Source organism: Leucopleurus acutus (genome assembly GCF_964270905.1).
Source record: "Leucopleurus acutus genome assembly, chromosome: 13".
Lineage (NCBI taxonomy): Eukaryota > Metazoa > Chordata > Mammalia > Artiodactyla > Delphinidae > Leucopleurus > Leucopleurus acutus.
In genome coordinates, this window is record NC_139155.1 from 19,643,556 (window position 1) to 19,662,542 (window position 18,987).

Consider the following 18,987-nt stretch of genomic DNA (forward strand, 5'->3'; position numbering starts at 1 on the left):
GGTTAATACTCTGAAATTCAGATGTGGGATTCACCAAGAACCCCTGTATGCAAACTTCACTCTTTTTGCATTGGCAAAGTGCCATGGGATTTCCTTCTTCGTGCTCCTCCCGGAAGGACCATGCCATGGGAAGGGGAGCCACTTGGGGCAGCAAGTCCCAGGGAGGTGACTTGGCATCTCCCTTAGATTACAGTGGACATACCCAAACTCATTCTGTTTCAAAGGGGTTTGTTTCCTTTCCCTTCAGAGTGTTAGCTCTTTTGAGTTGTTAGTTCACATGTGAAATTCCATGGAAAATCTATAAAATTGAATCGAATGGGTCCCTCGGGAATAGAGAGAATTGGTTCCACACGTAATGGAGCTCCTGTTGACCAGGGTCTTTTATCTTTGTGACCTGTCCTCGATGTCCCTTTCTCTCCAGGGGAACAGCAGGTATGTCACTTGGGTGTGTTCTGTGCCGTGACAAAAGGTGTATCCCCTTCAGCTATAGATAGCAGCCACTTGGGCACCAGCGCCTCTCTTTTATGACCAGTCAGAGAGAGTGTGCTACCACTACCGGCGCTTATAGAGATTGCCAGCTCAAGGACTCATCACTCAAAGCTGAATTTCATTGAGAAAATTGACAGAAGGATAGATTTCTTCTGTCTGCCTTCAGGAAGGTCACTTGCTTAAACCGTGCACACTGCAAGGAAAGATCAGGCTGAGTAAAGCAGTAGGCTCTTCTCCGTAGCAGACCACGCAAAACAAACCACGGGGAACGAATTTGCTTTTCTGCATATGAATACCCAAGAAGCAAAAAAAAAAATGTTTTTTGAGTTGACATTTATGATGAGCACAATTAATTTGCACACATCTAATTCTATTCTTTCAAACCCACATTATGCCAAGATCATGGGATGTGATAAATATTAATTTACTGTGAAAAGCATAATTTATGTAAAATGTGTATTTTTGTAAGTCTGCATTGAGTAGAGTGTCTGTGTTAACAAATCCTAAATGTATTTCCTTGTAGGGCATCATGTCAGAATGTTTCAGGAGACTCTTTTTCAATGGTAGAGATTCTCAATTTATTTGCCATGCATGTCATCTCTTTGAAATGTCAGTGGTCTTAAACTTCATGTTTGAATTTAAGATGACATCTGAACTTCCACAATCTCAGAGCTAAATCTGAAGTACATGAATAAGAACTTTTTAAAAAGTCCTATGTTTTTACGTTATGATCACAGAAACAGTACGTCGTGATCCCATTTCACATCCATGTCCTTCAGTAAGGGTCCACAGTGCCCTGAGAATTCAGGTCTTGAAGAAAATACAGTTTAGATGAAAGATATTCAGAGACTGTCAATAGCATATTTATTTTTTAGTGGCTTATTTTAAACCCACTATTGTGTGACCTCTTATTTTTAACTTTAGCTTCCACCTTCTAGTTAAAACTCTTTAGTTGTCAAAATCACAGACATGATTTTGCTTTCGTAGTTCTTAAGACATCTCTGGATTATTCCTTCCTGCCCTGAAACCATTCCAGTTTTCTGAATTCTAACTTCTGGGGTGAAAAACTCAGGGAAAAAAAGGCTTTATGAAATACAGTGTCAGATTTAACTTGCCTATGCTGCCTACATTTTCAAAAGGCCTTTATTAAATAACGTGTAAGGTGAAAATACTCTTACTTTCAAGGGAGCAATGCCTGCCATACAATTAACACCTAGCTGATGGCCTTGTTTATATCTGGCATTTAATAATTTTTGTTAAACTACTGAAGGAAAGAAAACTTGAACTGAGCAGTAACATAGATGCTCTGCTCCCTTAATTTGAGAAACCCAGACCAAACAATAGCAATCTAGTAGTAACTTCGAGGCCAGTAGGTCCAGAGAGTAAAAAAAAAATCTATAGGAATATTTTTAATATGGTGTTAATAAAAGATTAACTTGGTATTAAAAGATACTTCATATAATTTCCATATAATTTTAAACCTCTTTTTAACTCACAGTTTTATAAAATCCAGAGGCTCTCAAAATTGTCCTTACGGTAATATCTACCTTACGACATGTGTGTACCCTTTCAATTGCTACTGAAGGCTTACGATAGCTATTTAGCTATATACCAAAATACAAACATTTAAAAGGAAGTCAAAAACTCAGAACTATATACATGAGGTTCCTCTTCCCTACATACCAGAATGTAATTCCAGCTTTAATTCCATCTACTCTGTGTGTCACAAAAATGAAATCCAATCTGAAATCAGAGATTTTTTTTTCATTATTACTTATTTCTTGATATGCTCTCAAAACTTGTAAGCTTGCCAACCCTGTAATATCTCAAGTGTTTTATTTTCACCCCAAAATTTAGGAACAGTTTAATTTTTTAGTTGGTTTTCATAGAAAAAAAAGAAAAGGAGACTTCTAAGAAATGTTTTCTTTAGCATTAGCTACCTTGCTGTCTTGACATAGTTCTATGTAGAAATATGTTCTGTTCCTTTACAGTTAAATTTTTACTAAGAACCCTTTAACTCTGTTAAATATTTATATTTGTTTGGCAATATAGAGCCACTTGGGAAAAAATAATGAGACTGTCTTCTGATATAATCAGCTCACCAACACAAAGATGAATATACAACAGGCAGTCATTTTCCAGGATATGAAAACACCCTACTCTATAAGGCAAGGCTGAGCGCCTCAGAAAAGTCATGGTTTTCTTTGTCCTTTACAGATGGCCATCACAGCAGTGACCCTTGGAGCTCCTCCAGTGGGATGAATCAGCCTGGCTATGGAGGAATGTTGGGCAATTCTTCTCATATTCCACAGTCTAGCAGCTACTGCAGCCTGCATCCACATGAACGTTTGGTAAGGCGGACTCACTTGGTAATGGGGACAACACAGCTAGTTTATTAAACCTCACCCTGTCTTTGCATGCATGTACACATGGACTCTATCGATGAATGTAAAACTGGCACGTACCCGTTATTCTTAGAGTTGTATTGTTTCTGCAATCAAAGACATAAACTCAATCAGATCACCTTCCTAAGCCATATCCTCTTTTTCGCTGTCCTTCTGTTTATTGCGTTTTGTTCTGTGCTTTCTTTATCACAGTGTCATCTTCCCTTGGTACATAAATACATATTGTATTTGAGTTGCAGAATTTTAGCTGTGGCGGCTCCTTGGTTTTTTTTTTTTTTTTTTTGGTTTTTGGTTTGGGGTGGGGTTTTTTGCTATCTGTAGTACTGAAGGATATACTGCAGGGGGCAGAGTGATAGCCAGTGGACTTTGAAAGTAGGTGATAACACATCTCCCACGGGCATTTCCATTTCCCCTTGACCGGCTTCTGTAGCTGGTGACAGCTTTGAACTCTTGTACCACACCTGAAGGAAAGCGTTCATGTTTCCTGTGCACTCCCATCAGTAACAGCAACCATGGGGCTTCTGTTTAGATCAGATTCCCAATTTTCAGTATTTTAGCTATACTTCCATACCCTCCAATACTATACTCATCCATCCTAGTATGTGTCTTTATTCTGGAGGAAGTAACGCATCAGATGTTTTTCTAACCTCAAAAACTACCACGGCCCAGAACCCACTGATGAACTTAAGTCTATTACTAAATGGAGGAAAGAGTACTTCTAGATCATGAAGGTTTGGGATGCAGATAATATGGGACCAAGTATCTTGCGCAGTAAAATGGCTTTAAAAAAGGTATGAACCTCTAATCTTCAAAATGCAAAAGACTATGAAAAATCCAGTTAGTGGTACTTATATTACTACTCTCCATCTTGCGATGTGCTCCTTTTTCTTCTAATACCCAGATTTATGTTTCTTTCTCTGTTCTAATATAGGAGATAGTACTTTCTGGATTTCTGTGGTCTTTATTCTCTTTTGCTCGGCCACCAGAGATATTGAAAAGGTGACATATCCTATTCTGATGACTGAAAACATCCCAGAGGTTAAGATTTCCGATATCCTTTCAAGTATCAATTTAGTTAGTCCTAGTGACAGAGACACTGGGAGGTCAGTTAGCTTATCCTCAAATGAGAGATAAATGATGGAGATGGAATTGACCTTTTTTTAATCATCTCTCAAGTTTGAATGTGGAAATCACAAACTATCTTAAATTTCAGCACATTTTCAATAAATAGCAGATGATTTACTTTCAGATTTCTTCTTCTTCCACCTCCTACTTAGAGTCATTAGCATGAAAGCTTAAAGAAACAGCACTTATTATTATACTAGAATTTCTTCTTGGCTAACATTTTTATTTCGCCATCATCATTTTGCACTTCTCTAAAGAACCCATGATCAAAATTGTATGTGTCCTGTAGGCAAGGAAAGTTTTGATTACAAATAAGAGACTTCGGCACTGTACTATATGTTGGAATTTCATTTGACATTTACTTTTCTTCGCTCCTGTATTTCTTTCTTCCTTTATCATGTTCTAGAACTTTGACTTAGGTGGTTTGATTTTTATCCCAATCGAGTTCACTGCATGGGGGAAGCATGTTGAAAATGCGCTCAAATGCACAGAAAATGTAATTTTGAAAAGGAAACCAACTATACCCTTTTAGAAAAGTTTGCTGAACCAAAACAATATTATCAACCAGGAGGAAAGATCATTTTGAAGGAGTAACCCAATAGGTTGTATCAGGTGCTATATTTGTAATGTCATTTATCCATCTCAAAACAGTTTTCATTCTTAACATGATCATTTAGCAGATCTTAGAGATGAGGGGTTTTGTTTTTCAGAAGGGCAAATGAATTAGGTCTCTGGTAATGTATCCTGATGAATTTTCTCACTGATAGGGAAACTATTGAATGATTTTATCTAGTAATCATTGTGATTTCAGTAACTATTCAAAATTCTCTTGCTGAAGTGACTTCTAAAAATCTGAGAGTGATTGAGAATCATTTGAGTATACAGTAGGTGCTTAGTTACCTTTCATTTAAAAGTAATGGTAGTTCCTTAAAATTTTCATCTGGAGGGCTTCCCTGGCGGCTCAGTGGTTGAGAGTCCGCCTGCCGATGCAGGGGACATGGGTTCGTGCCCTGCTCCGGGAGGATCCCACGTGCCGCGGAGCGGCTGGGCCCGTGGGCCATGGCTGCTGGGCCTGCGCATCCAGAGCCTGTGTTCCGCAACGGGAGAGGCCACAGCAGTGAGAGGCCCGCGTACCGCAAAAAAAAAAAAAAAAAAAAAATTTCATCTGGAGCTTTTGCCCAATTCTATACTGGACAAAGGAATAGTTTGAGAAAAAGAAGAAAGCTTTCCTTGGATTACTTTGGGTGTAATTTGGCCAAATTAGTATGTCTCTGAAGGTAGCACATTTTAGAAACATTATTGCCTTTATCACTTTATACTGTGTTACAATAGAACATGTAATCACAAAGCTTAAAATCCACATATATCAGTAGCAACTGTCAAGTCACCCATTTTGATTCTTTAAATCCCCTGAACAGTTTCAGCCTCTACAACAATCCCACAGCTAATCACTACTATGTCACAGATACACATGCAAAATCACTCAGAAGAATGGAGTTTGTGGTTAAGCTTTGGGATGAGCTGTTGTAGAAGGCTTAAGTTTGGAATGACTTGGCAGAGTTCTTTTCAAAAATAGGATAGAGTCCCTGCAGTCTGGCATGGGTTAGGCATGGTCTTTGTACCACAGAGGGAAATAGTCCTGGGAGTCTGGAATTTTAATATAAAGGAAGTGCTGTTGTCTTTCATTGTTTGTAACATAAAGTCTTACTCCAGTGACTCTCACTGGGAGCGATTTTGCCCTACAGGGAATGTTTGGTGATCTCTGGAGACATTTGGGGATGTTACAACTCAGAGGGGCGTGGTGCATATAGGTGCTGCCGGAATCTAGGGTACAGAGGCCAGGGATTCGGGAAACATACTACAATGCGTGGGAGGAACCCCCCCTACACCCACACCCAACCCCTGCCAAGCAAAGAATGGTCAGGCACAAAAGATCAACAGTGCCAAGATTGTGCAACCCTGCTCTAGCCCAGAGTTTGACTACTTTATTCTTAGTATGTGCTAACAAGTATATTTTCTGCTTTGTGAATTATCGACCCATAGGTTGATAAAAACACCACTCATGGAAACATTTTCAACACTTACTCTGTCAGTACAAATACACTATAATTGGGTATCATAAGTAAAAATAAATAAACAAATAGTGGGCATGTAAAACCATAACACTTTGTCATACTTCCCCTTTCCTTTGCCTTTGTGGCAAGCAGGGTAGACAGTATTAATAGCTGAAGTAAGAAAGACTAAGGGGAGTGCTTATAGTTGATCCCTAAATACTCTTAAAGAGACATTATTCACATATCACTAATATTTTCTGTGGTGGTTTTATTACGTCTTTGAGTGACAGTAGTTGTCAAAATCCTTTTCTTCGTAAAATAGTCTAGTTATAAATCTCATTAACTTCTTTCAGCATCTAATTTTCTGCGAGTCTCTAAAAATTACTGATTTACATGGATTGCATTGGTTTCCCCATTAAAATCTGTGGGGAAGAACTTTTCTCTTTATTCTCTGAACTCAGTAGTAACCCTTTGTCAAATCCCGAATTACTGCCCATTTTACACCAAGTTGAAAGGGTCTAAAAGTTCTCACTGATGCAGTAATCTTTTTCCTGTCTCATCCTGTCATTATTGTAGGTATTTAACTATTTTTCAAAATGCTTTTTCCTCTGTTTTGATTTTTGCAAGCTTGGGACTGATTTATAAGGTTTCTCTATGCTTCAGAAACTCAGCATGGAATAGGACTGGGTAGAAATGAAATCAAACCATCTTTTTTACTTTTCTTTTTCTTTTTCCATAGTCTGTTTCTTTTTTCTACATTATTATAGTCTTTAGCTCTCAAGCAGAAATAGCTCTTCTAAGTTTGGTCTTCCGTGGCTTATCCAGTTTTTTAGGTCAGTCGTACTATGGAATGGGCCCACTCTATCGTTCTTTGGAGAAAATTTCGTGGACTACTTGGGGTATTCTGTAAGTGCCAAGTAGAAATGAGTTTAACAGGTGGCCTAAGGAATTTTTGGTCAAGCAAAGATGTCCATGAAATTTTAAAGTTTGAAAGGCATTCTTGGGAACTTGGAATGGTTTAAGGGCATCATCCCAACTTTCTCACTGAAGTTGTCCTTTCCGTTGGACTGTTTGGAGTGTGCAGAGGTAATATTTTCAAAGGCATCTGCCACGTCATTGGCAAACTGACTGACTCCAAAATGTAGATTCATTTTCTAAACTGTTTAGTTGTCTCTCAGATAAGTAGCATTTCAGTCCACTATTTATTAAACACGAGCTGGTAACCTGTTGTTCTTTGTTCTTTGTTCATAGGATGAGTGTGTTTAGCACTCAGCCACAAGTTGTGGGATGCGGAGCTATGAGCTCTATCCCTCCCCTTGAAGAGTTTACAGTTTCGGTGGCAATGCTCTTGAAAGAGAAAGCATGGAAAAGCAACATTTAATTAAGTGTTCAATGGCGCAGTGCAGAATGTAAATGCATTAGGGATTCAAAGAGACGAGATTATGAAAGAGTTGGAAGTAGTAAGGGACCCTCAAGGAAGAGATAGAACCCAAGATGGGCCTCACGAAATAACTAGGGGATCCCAAGACACAGTGTGTCCACGCTTTAATCACCCCTGGCTTTCAGCATCACATTCAATCTCTTAATTTCAGCAGAATCTCCAATAATGATATAATAAAGATGCATAGCCCATTAATATACTACATAGAAAGAAAAAGTATTGTATTTTAACTTAAATATTTTTCCTTCACGTGTCTGTAATCCATTCAGATGCCGGTGAGAATAATTTTTTAAGCTACTTTCTTGTCATGAGAAAGAAAGTAGCTCCATTTTTGTAAATAACCACGTTTCTGTTAGTGACCTGCTGATGGTACAGCACTTACAGGCACTGTGAGATGCCCCAAGAAAAGCAGCTTATTTGGACAACTAGTATGATGGTCGAACCCAAAGCTAAGCCTTAAAGTAAATGATTCTGTAAAAGACGATGTTCGTTTTTCATAGTCAACTCTATGGCGTACTGCTAAGGGAGAGGACCTATAAAGAAAGACGTAAAATAAGTCATTCTCCGTTCGTTTGTTCCACTGTAATTCAACACAGTCATTGATGTCAGGCTTTATGTGTTAATGCTTTACAGAGATATTTAATCATTACTGCTTTTTAAATTTTTCATTTACCATTTTGTTCTTGCTGGCGTTCCCAGTTTGTCAGGAAGATTTGAGACTGGTTATTCTTGGTCAGTTTGTATTCAGAAGGTCAGGATGAAGTGTAATGTAAACCCTGTGGGTCATGGTGGTGTTTTATTCATTATATTATGGAATCTTTCTTACTTGATCAATAAGCCATACAGAAAAATACTAGTGGTGGTGGTCTCTTATGTTGCTGAAGTCCTAGGCATGCCTTTAAGCAGTAATTTTTATATTTAGAGATCGTGATCATTTCTCAAGGTCCAGCATTGCCATTATATTCCCCTAGATTTGATGCAAACCCAAACCAACTATGTCTTTGTATTTTATTATTTGAAAAATGAAAGCTGTCAGAGCTAAGCAAGATGTATTCTTGGATATTTTGAAATTCCGAGGGCTGTCTCCATTGCAAAGCGAAGAGTTCTGAAAGAAGTGTTGGAAAACTAATCCACCAGATGTTTTGTGATTAAATATGGCCTCCTTTTTCTGCTTCTTGCCACAGAGCTATCCATCACACTCCTCAGCAGACATCAATTCCAGTCTTCCTCCGATGTCCACTTTCCACCGTAGTGGTACAAACCATTACAGCACCTCGTCTTGTACACCTCCTGCCAACGGAACAGACAGTATAATGGGTGAGTCTTGGAAACGCCAGTTCTGTTGCCGACAACCAGTGTCAGGGTTTAATAATCGAGGACCTCTCCCCACCCCATCACTGAACAGTAATCAAGCAATGGATTTTTATCACATAACCAAAATGAACAGACAGATGAACCAAACACAAATTGTCATTGGCTTGACTGTAATCACTTTTTTTGTCCCAAGAAAATGAAATTTGGCCACTTTCTCCGTTGTGAGTGATTAGATCGAATAAAGGTTTAAATAGACCAAAACTACCTTGCTTCTCACAGTCTCAAACAGCTAACAAAGTGAACGTTAGTAAGACGAACCATTGAAGATTAGTAAGATAGAAGGCATAATAGCTCTAAGTAGGAGTTATTTATCGCTTCTCTAGTTCCAGTCACTGTGCAAAGCTTTTAACCGTAACACAGCGCTGTCTTCTGAAAACTAGCTCGTGTGACATTTATAGATTGTTATTAATAACTAGATAGCTTCACCTTATGGAGACTGTGGCATCGTTGAGTCCTCCAGACGGGACGAAGTGTTTGCTGACTTATGGGAGAGGAGATGCCTGGGCATCAGTGGGCCAGGAGTTAGTTGCTGCTTTTTTGCTGCAAATTCACTGATAAGTTACGACCCAAGCAGAGTGCCTCTATCGAATGAGCTGAGCCATCATCTTCTCAATTTTCGTGATGCCCATTATGGTCCTCTCCCTAGGATGGACGGTTAGCCCACCAACACTCTTCTCTTGAGGGAAGAGCCAGGCAGGGCATGCAGCTGCCCCTGGAGGAAGAGTCCGGGTTAGCGGTGAGGCAGCCACCAGCTTCTGATTCTGCCTTTGACAACCCTGTCCTTCAGATGAGCGGCACAGTCTGACGCTTCAGGGTCTTATTAAAACCTCAGACTTCCATGGGTCGCCACCTCCTCTGGCTGTAGCTCAAACCCACCCCTAGCTCGGCCTTATGATCACTTCTAGTGGGTCCAGTTAGTGACAAGAACACTAACTGTACATTTTATAGAGAAGAATGTATGACAGAAGAATACTGCTGTTTAGTCTCCTCAGCTCTTCGCAGTTTTTTTTTGTTGTTTTTTTTTTTTCATTTTCTTTAGATAGTCTCTGGAACTTCGGGAAGTGGCATGAATCACTTATGAGGGGGAGAGTTTTTGATGAACGAGAAGAGATGTGTTTTGAAATGTTGCAAATAGAATTCTGCCTAAATAATACACTCCCTGCTTACTCAATAATATACTTCACACTTGAGATGAGCCAGCTAGCAGCCCTTCCCTTCGCCGCCATGTCGCACTAAGCGGCGAATTTAGGGAAGAGTTTCCATTTTTGTAACTTTCATAACAAAGCCTCTACCAATGCGTTGCATCAGTTTGACCTTGGAGAGCTACGGGCAGAGGTCGAGTGGGGAAGTTTTGTTAGCTATCAATGCAGTTTTGGCAGATCCGAAAAACAAGAAGAAAGAAAGAAGTGCAGAACTGAAAGAGTGAGAAAAGCATATTTCACTTCAGTGTGGTTTGACAAATGGAAAACCCCTTTCTGCAGTCATGAGGTCTAGTTATAAAGAAGGATGACCGGTCATTCATCCTCTTACAAGGCACATTTCCTGTCTACTTATGGTTTGAGTAATTTTCTTTTTTTAGGAAGGTACAAAGGTAGAGCAAAAGCTCGAGTTGAGGAAAGTAGACCTAGGCACCATTTGAAAAGAAGTTTATATTGACTGATTTGCCAAACAGTCTTTTTTTTTTTTGGCTGCATCGGGTCTTCGTTGCTGCACGCAGGCTTTCTCTAGTTGCGGTGAGCCAGGGCTACTCTTCGTTGTGGTGCGCGGGCTTCTCGTTGCAGTGGCTTCTCTTGTTGCAGAGCACGAGCTCCAGGCATGCAGACTTCAGTAGTTGTGGCACACGGGCTCAGTAGTTGTGGCTCGTGGACTCTAGAGCGCAGGCTTAGTAGTTGTGGCGCATGGACTTAGTTGCTCTGTGGCATGTGGGATCTTCCCGGACCAGGGCTCGAACCCATGTCCCCTGCATTAGCAGGTGGATTCTAAACCACTGCGCCACGAGGGAAGTCAGGACTTGGGGAGAAAGAGATATTATGAGATGGTGTGATTATCCTCCACGAGCTGTGGTCAGCAGAGCCACGACAAGTCTCAGTGGGAATGGAATTTGCTTTCTTTAAGCTGATTGGCTCATTACTGGCTTGTAGATGAACAGGAATATCTACTCTCCTTCATTTGGTCTGGGCGGTTAGGGCAGTAATAGGTGACTTCTACATACTAATGGGCTCAGCTACATCCTAAAGATGGACTTAACTTTTTATCCAGACCAAAGGGCCCTGTTTAAGTGGAGCGGCGTCTAGACAATAATAAAGGAGCTATAATTTTCAAAGGGAAAAGTGTGCGATTTGGGAACCCAGAAAATGCTTTTTAGGAACAACTTTATTGCATAAATTACTCCTTCATCATGGGTGTACTTGTCAAAATCACTAGCAGCATGTGAGAAAGCTTCAGAATCATTTCGGGACATAAGTAGACATGGTAATTCAGCTTTCTGGAGGAACAGATCTTTATTAATTTGCATACATACAATTATTACTTTAGGGTTACTTTAGGGGAGAACATTCTAGAGTGTTCATCCCTAAAATAATACATCCTCAAATTCCTTAAGTTAAAATACAGAGGAGAATTTAAGTATGATAGTAAACCTTAATATTGCACGGGGTCCGAGTCGCTCCTGGTTCTTTGCACTTTATTATTTTTTTCTTTGCACTTTAATTCTCCTAGGCTTTAGTTCGATTTTCACAGTGTGGTAGAAGCCAGGGATGGCAGTATGTCTGTGTAACAAGAAGAGAAGATTTCTCTTCTGATGTTAGTGATACTTCCCTAACAAACAGTATGGATTAATAGGATACATCTGTAGACTTTTGAAAATATTTGGCATATACTCACTCATTCTGAAATGCAGGAAATAAAGAAATATTACATTGCCTGTATCTCAAAGAACAAACAGAACTAATTAAATAATTGGTAAATAGGGAACACATAGCCTGACACATGTTTGAGATTACACACATGATTCTGTAGAAAATGACTGTAAGCAATACTAATGCCGTAAGAATGGGGTTCAAGCACTAACACATGGACATCACATTTTTCAAGTTTTCTTGGTGAAAAGTTGCAAGGCAATGCAGTCTTTTCATAAATGGCGTTGATGTCTTAGGAAGTGGCTTTTTCAGTTCAGAGGAAGATCATTGCTCCATCTCTCAGTTTCATGTTATACCGTGTCTTCCTGGCAGTCAATGATTGTCCTCACCCAGTGACAGGACAACAAAATGCATGTGGAGTGAGATGTAAACTCCAGAATCATCAGAGGGTAACCTCTCTGGAAACGCGCTCCTTTGCCTCCGGCTCTGTCCTCTGCATCTGAAAGATGGAAGATGCTCACTGAGGTTCAGGATGGCTGTGTTTGACTTGGAGGGATAGACGTTGTTTCTTGTTTCGTTTTCTTTTGCCCTTTAATGTCCAATATCATTGTTTGAGAAATGCTTGGAAGGACAAAGCTGACTCAGATTTTATTAACGACAGGATTTTTTTTTTTTCTTTTTGCGGTACGCGGGCCTCTCACCGCTGTGGCCTCTCCCGTTGCGGAGCACAGGCTCCGGACGCGCAGGCTCAGCGGCCATGGCTCAAGGGCCCAGCCGCTCCGCGGCACGTGGGATCTTCCCGGACCGGGGCAGGAACCCGTGTCCCCTGCATCGGCAGGCGGACGCTCAGCCACTGCGCCACCAGGGAAGCCCATCGACAGGATTTTTTTAAAATGACACATGCATCCATGGATTTTTGAAAGAATCGTACAGTAAAATACTTTACTTGTGGCATGTAGACCACTACTTTTCTGCAAAGCCTTGCCAGCAAACTCCGGAGGTTGCATTAGGCATGTCTGACTTAGAAGGGTCTGTTTAGCACCCTGAAATTACATGAATATAGTGCATGGAACACACCGTGGATTCTTAGTCGTTCACCCGATGTGGCAGCCAGTTAAGGATAGAAGCTAAGTCTGAGGGCTTCAAGAGTTACCGCCATCAGAGCCTTTCAACTTGATTCCTAAAACTCTTTCAATGTAATGCTGCTCAGTGTACTTTAGAATCACTACAGTCCAATAATGCCTCTGCATGTGAGCATGCATACAGAGGAGGAAATGTACTTAGTTATTAGATACCAACTCTAGAGGAGAGAGATGTCTAGAAGATGGTAGTCATATACATGGTACATGTAGGTACGTACTGTCTGCATATTTCCTTCCTACCTGCCTTATCCAATAGCCCTTCCTATTCAAAAGGGTTGAGAGACCCACCTCAATCCCCTGAGACTAACACAATCCCCTTAGACTACCCAAGGACAAGAGCGCTTCAGTTACCCACTGGGAGATACCACTTGTATACATTCAGAGGGTGTGAGTGCTTGTGGTTTGGGGCTACACACCCTCCCTTCTTCTCAGAGGGAATTGGGCATAGAGCTAGCATAATGGTTATAATAACTGTTATTGTTTTATTAGTCTTTAACCGGCCTGCTTTTCTAAAGCATGGTATTTGCCATGTTTTTAAACCTCAAACCAAACAGTGTTGAAGGAACAGACTTCCAAGATTGATTGAATGCAACATATGCTAAAGATTACCCTGGAATATCTATCTGGTTCATGGATTAATCTGGCTTCCAACTTTCACTTCTAATGACATGTTTGTATGACACGATGCGTTTTAGTATGTGGCTTTTCTAGTAGAAACATTATGTCCGTTTCCCCTTGAGGACTTGGTTTCACAGTAATTTTATTATGAGAGTAGTCACATAAGATTCACTTCGTCTTTTACAAGAATCTTGAGCCTTCAAATACAGTTGGGTGATGAACAGGCACAGAGCCTAAGAGTAATAGGAATTTTATCCAGCAGTGTCGTGGCATCTTAGTTACAAAGACCACCAACGGAGAACAATAAACCAGTTTGATTTAAGTCTTCTCATCCATTTCCTGCGCATGGTCAGGGGGCCCAGCTTCCCCCCTGAATTCCTGGGAATCCCTCCTGCTAAAAATGAGTACGTCGTAGCCTAGATGTAAGTTTTTATTCTAAAATTGTAGGTCGTAGGAAGGCTGGAAATGCTCCTTCTTTTGTTATCTTTGTAGAGAATCTCATGACATTGTTAGGCTGCTTCTACTAGTTTAATAACAGGACGGTCACTTGGACACAGTTCAGAAAAACTTAAGATTTTAAAACCATCATCTTCTTTCAGACAAAGGCACTATGAATTGCACCTCTTCATCCTTTTATATCTTCAGGATGTGCCCAGCCTGGGATTCTGGGTGTGCAGTAAAGGGGTAACACATCTTCCAAATTCTGGTTTACAGCAGTCAATCCCCAGACACCACTCATCCTGATGTTTGGATTTAGGGTATGTCTAATGGAAATTGTCATTTTCCCCAAAGTGGAGTTTGAGACCGAGGGTGGTCCCACCTGTAGCTGAAAAGACTAAACCCTTCTTTTTGCTCCATCTTCTAGCCAGCAATAGCACCTGTGTTCAAGCCATCTGAATAATGCTTGGGTGGCTGGCAGTGTCAAATCCTCCTACAAAATTACAGTTCCTCTTAATAACTTCTCATCTTCCATTCATATTTATGTTACAGCTCTACTTAGAGATTTTATTTTATTTTATTTTCTCTTGAGCTAGAGAAACTGATAAGAGCTAAAGTAACATGAGAAATCCATCCAGTCTTTACCAAGCAGGGCAGCAATAGTTTTTCTCTTTATTTCTGTTATCTGGGCATTTTGGTAATTTCTGATAATATCAGTTGACAGAAACTCAGGCCTGGAATAGTAATCAAATCCTGTTACGTTAAAGGTGGGAAAGTGGATTTGATGAGCACACATTTAATGAGGAGTGTAGTTTGCTAAACATGACCCGTTTCTTCAATATAGAAGAAATTTTGCTATTTGAGAATTAAATATATATTCACTTTCTGATTATTTATGCCCTTTCACATAACAGGCACACAACTACAAAGAAATCTTCAGGAGAAGGACCCATGTAGCTGAACATGTTTAGGGACTCTTGAAAATGTGTCTTCTCCAGTGTTTCCTGGAACAGAACAAAAGGCATTCCAAGTGAAAGGGCAAACTGGTCCCAATAAACTGCTTTGAAATTTAAGCCCTGGGGGTGGTTCTCCAGCTGTTGCAAGGTAGAATGGCTGGCTGTATGTTAAAAAATAGTCTGCTCTTATCAGTGGCTTCCATGAGCAGCCTTTGTAGTTTTCTGAAACATTTTCATGACAACATAATGTAAGGCGCTAAATCCTGTCTTTCTATTATACTTCCTGAGTTCTAACATCTCCCAGTATAAAACAGGCACTAATAGAAAGTTTAGTTAGAAAGGTGTAGTACGAAAAGGTCGTAAGGATTGTATCTTATCTCTTCTAAAGTATGATTTTTATGCCCTATATAATTTATTTTTGAATTAGGCATATATATATATATTTTTTACAGTAGGTCCTTGTTGCTTATCTATTTTAAATATAGCAGGGTGTACATGTCAATCCCATACTCCCAATCTAAAAAGAAAAAAGATGCAAAGGAACTTATTTACAAAACAGAAACAGACTCACAGATTTAGACAAGGAATTTATGGTTACCAGAGAGGGAAGGGTGGGAGGAAGGGATAAATTGAGAGTATACTTTATTTTTTAAATGTCTCTAAAATATTTTTGTTGGTTTTTAATTCTTTCTGTTTGGTTTCATGAAAGTATATTTTAAAACACTTATTATTCTCATTTTAAAGCTGTTCAAAGAATTAATCTTTTGAAAGCTACTACAGCAGCAAATTTTATCCATAAGTATAACAATATCTTATCCTATTTGAGTTTAGTTTCTGTGTTAGGTAATGTAATTTTTTTCTCTTGTGGCTCTGAATTTTCATTTCATGAAGATCTGTTTTCTAGTCAAGCAGATATCACAAATTATTTTGACTGATAAATCTAATTTTAAGTATGTATGATAATATTGCTTCTGGGGGGGGGAAGAAAAACAAATATATACGTATAATTGCCCCCAAATACCATGGTAATACATGCTAAAAAATGTTAGTGCTCTTTGTGTTTTCAAAATCTTTATTATTTTCTCTTTAGAATTGTCTTAAGTTTTAAAAGAACTCCTTGATGCAGAAATTTTTATTTTCACACCAGATATAATTTCAGTTATCTCTTATATTAAGTATTTTTAGAACTCTTGATCTCTGAGTTCCTTCCACTAGCTGAATTGTATGATGTCAGACCCTCATTTCAAAGAACTTTCTTATACATAAATTCCTTAGTACTAGCAACTAATATATTTTTATTATTATGAATTTGTGATAAGAATAAGAATAGGTTTGTTTTGTCAGAAGGTGATTGTGTTCTTTTTATCACATACCAGTTTTCTTTCAGTTTTAGTAATTAACAAATGAATGTGGGTGTGAGTTTTGTTAACCAAATAAAGCACACATCAAAAGATTATCGAACTATCATACCTAACATATAAATATGTAAAAATAACAAGCATAATTTAACTATGCTAAGCAGAGGTCAGGATAAGCTAGAGACGAAGATAATTTGACCACTTGCGATCTGATCCCGCGACTGTATTTTACAGATCTGGAAGCTGAAGATGTCACATTTGCCAGAAGGGTTGCTTTCTTGGGTTGAGGATGGGGCTGGGAATTTTTCTTAAGTTTTAAATGTGTAATGAAGTTTTGCTTGGGTTAATCAGTTGATTTAAGATTTCCTTTTCTTATTTCACAAAATAGTGAGAAACATCTTCTCCTGGAGCTTAATAGGTTTTATTTAAATATTATATCTATTTGCTTATGCTGAGGCCTTAATAAATATAAACGAAGGACACCACTGGCTATACCATTTTATAAGGCAAATTGCTTCCAAAAGACACTTGTTAGATAGAGCTGGCTTCGAATTATATACCGGAACCTATATCCCTTTATTAACAGTACAGTCATCCTTCAGTATCCTTCCAGCGGATTGGTTCCAGGACCGCCCGACAGATACCAAAATCTGAGGACGCTGAAGTCCCTTTATAAAAGGGCGCAGTGTATGCATATAACCCTTGCACATCCTCTCATATACTTTAAGTCATCTCTAGATTATTTATAATACCTGATACAATATAAATGCTATGTAAATAGTTGCCACTAACAACAAATTCAAGTTTTGCTTTTTGGAACTGTATGGAATTTTTTTTTTTTTTTTTCTGAAGATTTTTGATGCGAGGTTAGTTAAATCCTTGGATGCTGAATCTGTGGATACAGAAGGCTGACTGTACTCTTTGTTCGTCTATTTTGTAGGTAGAAACACCAGTGTTTAAGATAATAGAGATTGCTTCATCATCATGTGGACTTACTTTATCTCCAGAATTTGAGACAACATTGACTTTTAGTAGCTAAGGGTTCAAATTCTTTAAATGTGAACACAGACTTAAAATATGTGGAGAATATATGTTACTTAAAATATTAAAAATATTTTCCCTCCTAGGAAGGCAGGCCTGTTATAGATTTTTTTGTTTTATTTTGTTTATTGTGGAACTCTGAGAGGAGTATCTCATTTTGCTGTATAGCCAAAAAAAAAAAGGTTTTTTTAAATTTGAAAGCAGATGTAAATCATTCATGAAGATAATTTAGTTTACTATATAAAATATAAAGAAAAGGCAAATTCTGAGGATTTCAGGGACCTGAAAGTACTGCACACTTTTTAGCAATGACCATCATATGCCCACCTGCTACTGTTCACCACCAACCACTCATATACAACCAGGGGGAATGTAATAGCAACTAAAACACTTTATCTTTAAACCAGGGTGTCAGGTTTGTATTTTATCTGTAAAAAAATGTAACATGAATATATTTGACATCTACCTCAGCAAACAAATTAATGCTAATTAAAGATTAATGTGTCGTAATTAGCATTAAAAATGCAATTAAATTGTGAGTAAATGGACCAGGAATAGAAAATCATTTGGCGTCTCACTGCCTGGTTTTTCATATTCTGCCTTTTGTTTTTGCAGCAAATAGAGGAAGCGGAGCAGCAGGCAGCTCCCAGACTGGAGATGCTCTGGGGAAAGCACTTGCTTCGGTGAGGAAATATTGACTTTGGACTTCATATGTACCATGGCAGAAGGGTGAACTTTAATCAGAAGTGGACATTTAGAATTTTAGAAAATGGATGGCAAATAGCTTTAATTTTGGAAAGCTAGAGCTTCCTTGCATAATGATCATTGGAAAACTTGAGGCGAGAACTCTGAAGATTCCAGCGGATGGCTGGTCTTCCATCTTGCCTCCTCTGCTTCCCGGTACTCAATCGTGGATTGGTGGATATTCTCAGGGCCTTTAAGAGGATAGATTTTCTATCTTGATGTCTTACTTTCTTCTGAAGTCGTTTGGGTACTCACTGATTGACTGACTTTGCCAAGGGGTAATTCCAAAACACTTTGCAAAAGGCATTTCAGAAAAATGACCATAACTGAGACCCAGGAGAAATTGTCACATAATTGGCACTCAGCTTCTCCGCTTTGCCCGCCCACTGCCTAGAGGCTAGAATCCAGCATTCCTTGCATGTTCACTAGTGACAGATGGTACCCTTCCTTGTCTGAAGGAGTGTACCTGGTACGGTCTTCAAAAGCTGAATGTGATCATTTGTAAATGTAAGTGGAGACTTGCTCTAAGGTTTTGTCTCTTCAGTTGGTTTTTCCTTACCAATGGGGTCAGAGATGAGTTTGACTTATATTAGCATTGTGACCTAAGGAAAAGTTTTTCTTCAGTCTGAGCATTCTTATGCCTTGGAATCATATGCCTTAAACGTAATGCAGAAGGGGTTGGACAAAAATCTTAGAGATGATGCTGTCCAACCTCCTGTTGTGTGGAGGAGGGAAAGGGAGGTTTGGAGTATCTGTGTAGGTTGATGGCCACACAGCCATGGGAGGACATGGGAGGAAATGGACAAGAACTAAAGTCGGCTGACCCCAGTCTGGTTCTTTTACCACTATCTCATACCACCTCAGTAGCTCTTCTATTGAAAAATCAATTAAGTTTTTCATTTTAGAATATTGGTACTACAGTTGATCGCTGAATGTATTGTGTA

The 18,987-nt window shown here is 39.1% G+C and overlaps 1 protein-coding gene across 9 annotated transcripts in view; it reads left to right on the forward strand.

Annotated features, from left to right (window-relative positions):
• The window catches only part of TCF4 (transcription factor 4), a 361,655-nt gene that overhangs the window by 304,612 nt on the left and 38,056 nt on the right, over positions 1–18,987 (forward strand). For all 9 annotated transcript variants that reach the window (XM_082852925.1, XM_082852924.1, XM_082852920.1 and 6 more), the window contains 3 exons: positions 2,707–2,840; positions 8,699–8,831; positions 17,915–17,982. In XM_082852925.1, the coding sequence (XP_082709051.1) occupies positions 2,707–2,840; positions 8,699–8,831; positions 17,915–17,982 (335 nt within the window). The remainder of the gene's footprint in view (positions 1–2,706; positions 2,841–8,698; positions 8,832–17,914; positions 17,983–18,987) is intronic.